This window comes from Cariama cristata, unplaced genomic scaffold (genome assembly GCF_000690535.1).
Source record: "Cariama cristata isolate BGI_N322 unplaced genomic scaffold, ASM69053v1 scaffold2177, whole genome shotgun sequence".
Classification (NCBI taxonomy): Eukaryota; Metazoa; Chordata; class Aves; order Cariamiformes; family Cariamidae; genus Cariama; species Cariama cristata.
The window spans coordinates 182,481-192,553 of NW_009628187.1; the positions used below are offsets into that span (position 1 = coordinate 182,481).

Here is a 10,073-nt window from a genome sequence, read left to right on the forward strand (position 1 = left end):
AGGTCATCCTTGGCTTCCAGCTCATCATCCCTCATGGAGCAGACCAACTCTTGCTGTTCCCTGGCAGCCTGCACTGCATGGACAATACCTATGCAAAAATCTCTGATGTTATCATGCCCTCAATGTGCTGGTGTTACAGGTGAATCTATGCTACCTGTTACCATGGCAATGATGGAACCAAGAAATGGAATTTCTGCCAGGAATGGTGACAGCACAAACCAGGTGATGCATTGTGATGCCAGCAGTGATGGGGCTGAGTTCTTCCAAACCACCCTGACTGTTCAGACAAAACTTGCTGCCCCGCATACACGCATTCAGGTACCTGTTCTCTTCGTATCATCACTTCTTAAAGAAACTCAAGCAGGGAAACCACATCATCAAGACCTGAGGATGCTGCTGATCATGGGTTTATAGTGCTAGGAGATTTCAAGCAGGCTCTGCAGGAGGGACTAGCACACTTGTTTCTTCTCTTTTCTTAGATGTGTGCCTCTGTGTAAGAAATGGGTTGATCTAAGTGAAGCAAGGTATGAATGGGATGTAGAAGTCTACTACATGGTTTGGTTTTGTTGTTTTTTTTTTTTAAACCCAGTGGCAGGGTATTTTTATTCTTCTTGGCATTCTGCCACTTACTGAGCAGTCATGAACAAATCATTTGTCTCTTGGATCTACTTAGGTTACTAGAATTTAGCTGTTTAATAAAGACCTATGTAATTAATGAGTACCCTTGATCAAATTTTTTTTTTTCTCCTCAATGAGTCTGTTAATAGTATGTTATTTATTCTCCAGCTTTTGTGTTCAAGTCAGCCTGGTCAGCTGCTGGAGAATTTCTACTTCAGAGCATCTCTTAAGTCCTGCCCTCTTGACTCCTGACAAAACCGTATGTGATCCAAGAGGTGCAAAGATAGAAGTCACGATCTAGCACTGAGAACAGCCCAAGGGTTTCTACTGTTATTTGCAAAGTATGTCACTATACTCATGTAAAAAATACATCAATTAAAAAAAAATTATCTTAACAGTAGCAAAAATATACAAGAATACTTATAAACAAGAACATACTGAAATATTGAATAGCATGTGTTAACTAGTGTTTATAGACTCACAGGCCCTTTTTCTTTAAATAAATAGTAAAAGAAGAGTCAAACTGTGAGAATGCCTTACTAAGTTCCCCTTTGCACTTGAGATTGCATGTTTTTAAAAATGTGTGTTTTGGGAGAAGACTTTCTGCTCTTTAGTAGCATAATAAAGCCTATCGGGAAGGATTATATTTCTTTTCATAATCATCAGGGGTTTTTTTTAACATATAAGTCTTTTTATGTCTATTCCCTTTAACTTGTAAATTTATTTTTGTTCAGTGGATAGGCAAAATGAATAGCAAGTTTGATTTTAAGAGCATCAGTTCAAGTCAGGAGTCCATTAGGGGTGACCTTCAGAGACTTCTTAGCCAAGGAGAATATGCTCCTTTTACCTCTGCTCCCATCTTCGAGAGCAAGTTTGCCCAGGTAAAAAGTCATTCAAATGAAATCATTTGGCATGCTCAAGATTTAATTGCTTGCAATGACTACCCTTTTTTTTCCCCCTCCCTCAGATAACAGGTATTCCTCATTCATTTATTCTCACTATTTTTATTTTCTGTTTACTGCATGCATATGGATATGCTTCCCTTCTCCTATAAACTCAGTCTGCTCATGCTTTAAAGGCATTAGTCCAGAAACCCAGCAACAGCAATGCTGCAAATTAGAGGAGGACAGAGAGTGATGTTTTTTACCCTTTCTGGTCAGCCCCTACTCCTTCTTGTAGCAACAGCTAGAATTGTTCTAGCAAATTTCTCGTTCTGTGCTATCTCATTGAAGTTTTTAGCCATCAACCTCAGTTCAACCTAGCCTAAATGGCAGCCAGGCTTTCTCAGGCAATCTCTCACCACTTGCAACTTCTAGTATCCTTGCAGGCAATATCACCACCCTGCCTGTCACTTACCCTAAGCGCTGGCCAAAGAACCCTGCAAGACTGGCAACAGTCTACACTCCTACCATACTGCATTCACAGTGTGTCTAAAATATCTGAAATCTATTTACATGATGTATCTCAACAGTGTTTTTCATAGGCTTTCATTACCTAACTTTGTGATAATTGCAACATCTTTTGGTCTTGCCTTGATTAATTCAATCTTGTATTGTTGATATACATGCAGAATGTTAATTAGCCATGAGTCTCTGTTTCCAAGGTACTTTATGATTTATCCCTGCTTTATTTATCAGACCTCTTTTACTATCAAGGAGGTATTTGCCCTAACCAATCAACCCAAGAAAACAGCTCCACCACTGACTCATTTACATTTATTTAAAAAAAAAAAATAGATATACTTTGATCTTTTTTACATACTGTCTCTCACACTTGGGAGGAGATTCTACTAGATATCCACAAATTTAATGCACTGTCCTCCCTCAAATCCCTTTTTAGGACACACTTTCTCTGATGCTTACCAAAACCAAATCCTAACAATGGTACATAATACGTGATTTGATCATAGTTGTCAACTTATTCTTATCTCCTGGTATTTTCTCACTTTTCTCTTTCTGTAATTTCACATCTTACACAATATTACCTGTGATCTTTTTCCATTTTGTGTTTGTACAGCACCTAGCAGGATCCTGGTTCATAACCAGGTCTCATTAGTATCACAGTAATGCTGACAAAGACAGTGAATCATCAGAACAGTGCCTCTTCCATCATGTTTACACTAAGAGAAATTCAAGATAGTGGTGCTTAAGAGGTTTCTGACCACAGCAATCAGATACTCAATGATTTGGACTACAAAAGAGCCAGTGATTTCCAGTCCTCCTTTATCCTTATTCAAGTTCTTTCCTTTCTTTTCATTCATACACATGCCTGACTAATTATTCTACGTTCTCCTCTCTCCTCACCAACCCAGTACATAAGCTCTAGGGTCCCAAAGCCAAAATGCCATGAAATATATTGGTAGCACATTCTCTGAGCTATTGTATGGCAATTGTCAGTGTTAATGGGACTTTTTTGTTGTTGTTGTTCAGGTTAATCAAAGAGGGGAACCAATTTCTGTCCATAACCGACCCAGCTGTGTGACCATCGGCATCTGTGCTGCCAATCCCAGTTCACCAATGCCCAATGTAATGCTGGTAGCATGTGAGGTGCCTGTATGCCCACAGAAAAGCATGACAAGCTCCTGGAAACTCTCAGAGGAGCCACCCCACATGGAACAGCTAGCACTTACCAGGTGAGTTAGCACCGAGAAAGGTTAAATATTTCTTTGAAGAGTAAATAAGAAATATTAATCTATTTCCCATTTCCATACAGTGTTTCCTTCTCTTAATGATCAGTTTATTAACAGACCTCATAGTTGCACTGGCTTTTTGTCCCAGCACTAACACCATAAAGTCAGGAGAAACACTTAAGTTTAAGTACGCACCTTTAGGCCACACTCCAGTCATGATTTCAGGCCAATGCCACCCACATGCATATAGATAGATGATGACTAGGAATACTTAATAAACCTTTTTCTAAACACATCAGAAGCTCAAAGCTGGTAGGAAGATTGAAGGTACAAGATTGTCAGGGAATAAGGCAGTGGAATAAAGGCATTGTAGAGAAGCCTTTTGCTTTGCCTCTATTCTGTGCACTGCTGCCCGGTATTTCTTCCACAATCAGCTAGAGGCACTCAGAAGAAGAGTGTCTAGATCCATTCGACAGCTTCTTCTTATTCCAGTTTCTCACTTTTAGTCTTATTCTATCTGTAGGTCTGACAGACACAATATCTTCTTTGAGAGGAATCTCCACTTTTGCTTAATGATGAGTTTCCCCTTTTTTTGCAGGCTCTTCCCCTTGGAGTTTGTGGAACTCTCTGTCCACAGCACAGATAAGCATCACCTCATGTTAAAATTAGTAAATGGTCATTGCTATTATCTAGAACTCTGTGCCCTGCCGGATCGGCAACAACACCTATTCCACCTGTGGCTGCAGCTCGTCTCCCTCCTGAAACCCCCAGAAAATACAAGCAACACTGAAGTCGATGTAAAATGCAAGGATTTTGGCACATGTCACAAGAAAGCTCCCGGCTCAAACAAGCAATCAGAAAATGTAAGTATTTAGCAAATAGGTATCAAAAGTTCAAGCTGACCAATTGGAAATTATCACTTGTGCCAATATTCTTTACCATCTCTCAAGTCTAAGTTTTTGTGTGCTTTGAAGGAGCTACAGTCCTGTTTATCAAAACAGCTGGCTTCTTGTAAACTCCCTACAGAATTTCAGGGCAATGAGAGTGAGGATGCTAGGTGTGCCATAGCCCTGACAAATTTTTGTGAACCAATAGCATACTATTCATTGTTAGGTGTTTAGTTTTCCCTCATATTTGGGGTATGTTCTTAAATGGTTCTCTTTAACTGAATTCCACAACTCTCTGAAAAAAAAAGCGGAGAAGGAAAGACATGCCACAGCTGAGACTCATGCAGGGACTGACAACTAATAAGCAAAGAAGGCAAAGGTATTTGATCCATTCAAAGGACAGAAAGTTCTTGAGGGAAATGATACAGTGGGCAGCCAGACAGGCAGAAGGCAGCGGCTAGCTGTAGCGAAGAGAGGAAACAAGGAGAACAGTGAGTGTCAGCAAAAATGCTTCGGGAACGCCTTAAGAGAGTATCACATACAGAAATTTCACTAAAGCACAGAAGGAACCTGTTACTTTAAAGTCACACTTAGGAAGGAACTTGGATGGTTAATGATGCTGCTCAATATTATCTAAAGCTATTTCTCTCCAGTCTCAAGTAAACAACATTTCATCAGCACAGGCATTGATGGGTCTTTAGTTCCCACGCAAACCGACTCAGCTTTCAGTCAAGCAGAGGCACATCCACAGGGAGAATTAAAAATACAATCACATAGCCGGTGCTCAGTGCTGCATGTACATCTTTTCTCTGCACTCAGGAGCTCCTGTCTTCTCCCTGGCCATAGGCAGCAGAGAGAAGGAACAACTCTGTACATACAGAATAAAAATTACAAGGGAACTAGAAAAATATAATTTTAGAGAGAGGAGAGAACTGTGAGAGATCACTCTTTCAAGAAAAATCAGTGACGAGGTAATCTAGGGGCAAAACTAGCATATTCAGATTAGATTTGCAGAACGTATAGGACTCAGATTTGGCTGAAAAATCTGCACAGCCACATCCCACAACCATACTGTTTAAGTCAAGAATGTATAGATTGTGAGAAAGTAAGTATAGGATTTATAAAATTTCTTAATTGATATTTTCCTGCTTCAACTACCCCTACATAGCCACCTTTCTTCCAGGTTTTCTGCTTTCTCTCTTATCTGATGTCAAAGACTGGATCCTTGCACCAACTTCTGGCCATAAGCTGGCCTGACAGGAATATCAGCTCCTGCGTGTACAGCAGATGTTACTAGTGATTCAATATACTAAAATCATGATCCAGACCTAGAATCTCTATTTTTCTCTTTGCAGAATAGACATCTTATTTTTCCAGTCACGCGTTCATCAGTGTTTCAATACCTTGAGGTATTGGCTGTCACTCACTATTGACTTTTCCTTTCTACTGACAGTTTCTAAGTTTGGATTTTCCTTTGCATTATTACATCCTCCCTGCTCTCTTCCAGTTTAGACAGAAAGCGGTCTGCACATGAGAGCCCTAGAGGTATCCTTGCCTCAGCTACTTCAAAGCAGGAGGCTTAGAAACATTTTAGTAGGGACCAATCTCAAAATCTGGACAGGAGGGAGAGCAAAGATCTTATCTCAGCTTCCAAATATGAGCAAAAAGATGAGAATAACCTGGAGATAAAGGGGTCCTGGACATCAATCAGAAGCAGAGAACGTGGAGGGAAAGCCACAAACAGCTCTCAGAGGTTAAGTTTTGGGATCTGTTATCCCTTGGTGGACTGCGTAGTCACTTCTAGCCAAAGCTGTAAGCCAATAATCACCAACAAACTGACAATGTAGGAGAAACAGTAGTCTCTTTTCTACTTAAATATTTCACATTTCCTATGGATGGTCTGTCTGGCACCACTATGTTCTGAACATTCTTTATATTCTGAGTAGCAGAATATTCAGTATATAGGGGACTACTATATAGGAATTTATCTTATCACAAAGTTCCAGCTGTGACAATCAGCTCTGTGCATAGCTCTTTTTTTTATGTCACTTGCTACTGTATCTGTTAATCTTTCCTTTTTCCTTCAAGAGGGACGACCCACTAGATGTGCCTAACCCCAAAGCAGAGGAAGAAGTTACTAAACAAACCTCCTCCAACCAGGTTCCCCTCTCAGGCACAGTGGGTCCCACAGAGAGTGGAAGGAAAGGGGAAGTCTTCCACAGCTCTCTGAAACCAATCAGGCAAGAAACCACTGTGCAGTCAAAGAATATAGATCCTCTGGATACAAAGAAGAGCAAAGGCACAGAAAAGAGGAATATTAGGTAGGTATGCTTGGAAAATGAATCTAATATACTTAGTTTCTGCTGCTGACTTTGAAAAGTAAAATGTGTCATATTTTAATCTTCAGAAAATATATTATTGTAACACCTTTTCAGGGTTACTGTGATTTTCCTAGTGCTTTAGTGAATTAGGAAGCTGAAGAATACAGGGTGGGGTTTCCAAGTATCTAGACTTTGGTTTCTGAGATGTTATGGGGCTTTTGAAAGACCATTCCCCCTGCCCACCCTCCCACCCCTTGGGTTCACAAAGATGGGCAATCAAGCAAAAGTGCATGGATGTTCAGTGACTTAAGTGCTAGTGGTCTCCATGAATGCTGAAGGATCTGCATACAGCCAGCTGTGATTTAGATGCCCAGTCTATCAGGGAATCATATAGCATGGGGCAGACTCAGTGTTTCTTTTCTGCCCCAAATCAGCAACATGTCCTGGCACCAGAAATCTGTCTTTTCTATATCTCCTTCACTGCCATATCCATCCTGGCTCGTGTAGAAAAGGAGCAGATTTTTTTTGCTGGTGGTGTTGCACAAACTAGGCAAGCAAGTTAGCAGAAGGAAATTAAAACTATTACTTACATGAGCATCTGCACAACAACAAAGAACAAGACTTAAACATAATCACTTCTCAAGCTACATCTAGGCATTAAGTGATGTGTTCAGGTGTGTCATATAGAAGTGCAGTCTAACATTCAAACATCTCTATGTGTTAGTGTGCCTGTGCTTCAAAACAAGGCTTACTACATCATTTAGCAATGCATGTTTCTACTGCAGACAGAAAGAGATTAAAATAGCATCTATTTAATACTGATCCTGGTACATAATAATCTCACCAGGGTAAGACTTTTTTCTGAGTTTGTTGGCAATGGCATAATGTTTTTTTCCTGAACTTTTTTTTTAGGACAAATATATTGAAGCAAAAAAGTGGAAAAAAATTACAGACTTCAGGTATGACAGTTTTTCTGATATTTATTCACTTCCCCATTGTTATTCGTTAATTCAGTAGTAGATGAGAGACGCTGAAACTTCATGAGCTGGGAGTTCTTTAGAACAAATATTCCTATGTCCACACTGCCAATAGATCAGTACTTGTATGGACATATTATTAGAAGGTACCCTGTGCTCATTCCCCGCTGCGATCACATCTCACCTTCCAGGGTTCAGTGTCAGGTTTCTCCTAGAAAGGCCTTAATATTTGACTTGTTTGGCTGATGGCAGCCATTGCAACTTCACTGCAAAATCAGATAAAATACAGGATGGTGGAAAGGGTGAGAAAGCTGCAGGCCTAAGACGGTTCAAAGAGTGTTGGCTCATACCTTCTCTTCCAGCATGCTGCAAGGCTTCTCAAAACACCACGTCTGAGCATGAATTTACCTCCAGATAGTGTGTCTGCAGTGTCCTCAAGCATGAGGTCTGGACTCATGTTTCAAGTAGAATGTGGGCACATTTTGGAGCACTCTCCACAGTGTCATGCTGGGATTAGCATTAGTGTCCTTTCTGATATCCTGCATTTCTGCACAACTCTCTACAGAATATCTAGCTGGAACAAGCAGGCACCTAAAGACAGTCTTTATTAACATTCACGGTTCCCCTTGGTGGTCTTCCGCATACTTCTCCATTTTACTAAGTCAAAATAGTTTGAATGAGCTTTTGTTCAAGCGACCTCATTTTTTTGTGAACATGATGCTACTCTGTGCTCCTCTTTGTAACTGGCTGGTGGGCTGCATGCAGTTCATGTCCTAATTGCCAATCGGTGATCTTAAAGTGATCTACATGACCTGGAAGCAAAAATATTCTGGTTTATGATGTGCTCTCATTTAACTGCTTTTCTCCATTTCTTTGTGTGCACACATCTTTCTGTCCACTAATGTACATCTATTTATCTGAACATGTTGTTGCATCTCTCTCTACATACACTTTGGTATATGAATCATTTTTAATGTCTCATTGTTATGTTCTTTTTCACTCTCTTCTTCTCAGCAGCCATTCATTTAGAAATGGGAGTACTGATCAAGAGCAATAGGCTATGACAAGATATAAATTAGTACATGCTCAAGAACTTATTTCACCACTCCACATTAAATGGAGACAACTAATGACATATTATTTAGCCAGCAATAACAAATTAATGCAAAGTACTAGATTAATTATACTGTCATTTCAAATTCATTTCCCGCATTTTAAAATAGTCTGTGACATACATATAGTGCCAAACACTTAAATTGTATTTTACTGGGGCTTAGTGCTACAATATTGTATTTCTTATGATTTTATTGTGAAAACTGTAATAATAGGGAAGTAGTGAAGTAATCAGAACAGAGATGCTGCATATATTTTCCTATTGCACACATACAATCATAATATGATTCAGAAAAAAAAGCCTGTCTTGACAAATCCAGCATTTGGATTTGTTGCCTTGAGGGAAGGGGACACAGGGACTTGCCTACTTATTTCAGTCACTTCCCCCCTACAGTTTTTTCCCCATTTTCTATTCTATATAAACAATTACTTTTAGATATTAATTTTGTAGTAATATATTTGCAGCATATTTTTATAGGGAAGAAAAAATAGCTGATTGTATTTCCCATTGTTTTCTTTCTGTTATCATCTTTGCTTCTTTCTCTGTGTCTAACTGTTCCTTTTTCCCAGTCGCCCACAGCTTTTCAGCTTTCCATGTGATCAGCTTTCCTGTTCATTTTCTCTAGCTCTAGATTATTCTTTCTCTCACTTTCCACGTTCTTTCAACTCTACTCTGTGCCTCTTCCTCTTTTTAAACGGTACCTTCCCTTACTCCAAAGATGTATTTGTCCTCCTGTGCAATTGTGTCTCCCCTCTTTGCCTTCATTTTCTGATCATACTTCTTCCAGGCTGCATTCTACTATCAATTCCTGATTTGCCATATTGAGGCAAAGGCAGCATGTGTTCTTCCTGGGCTTACTTAGACCTGCAAACTCTGTTGTCTTCTCAACCTGCTGATCAGCTTTCAGTTGAGAATAGAAATGATCTTCACATACCCGCAGGCAGCTGAGAAGTATGACAATATCATGTCAACTGATACCAGCTATGCACAGGCTTTTCACACCTCTCAGGTCTTCCGCAAAGACTAAAGATGATTTCTGCTGTGAAGTGAGTAGGTGAGACAGCTTGTAGGAGTGACTGAAGGAGAATAGCATGGGAGAGACTGAGAAAAGGCCAGTTTGGAATCCAGAGCACAAATTCTAGTAAACTTCCCCTCTAGCAAACTCCCCACAAAGGCAAATCAATTCCCTTTGGTTCATCTTTCTTCCTTTGTGGTTCTTGTTGTATGTTTATCTTCTCTGTCCTTTTCTCTCTTTTGATTCCTTGTGCTTCTTTTTCTCTTTCATTCACTATGTTAGTGTGCTGTTTGCCTCATGCTCATCGTGTTTCTTTTCAGGAAATCAAAAGAGTCGCAGTAAGACAAGTAGGCTGCTTCAAGTAATATCCCAGGTGATTAGTCTGTAAGGAGGAATAAAAGAAAATAAAGCAAAGCATCCTGGATTTCAGATGCAGTTGGAACAAGGAAAAATGTACACATAGAAGAAAAAATTCCCCTGCAACTAGCAACGACAAATAAATTTTTATCCTT

The 10,073-nt window shown here is 39.7% G+C and overlaps 1 protein-coding gene across 1 annotated transcript; it reads left to right on the top strand.

Annotated features, from left to right (window-relative positions):
- Positions 1-162: 162 nt before the first annotated feature.
- Positions 163-6,455, top strand: FAM71D (family with sequence similarity 71, member D; the record flags this gene model as incomplete). Its single annotated transcript, XM_009704690.1, has 5 exons — positions 163-318; positions 1,353-1,499; positions 3,048-3,250; positions 3,846-4,110; positions 6,223-6,455. Coding segments are annotated over exons 1-5 (1,004 nt in total), but the record flags the coding sequence as incomplete, so codon positions are not given.
- Between the last annotated feature and the right edge of the window lie 3,618 nt (positions 6,456-10,073).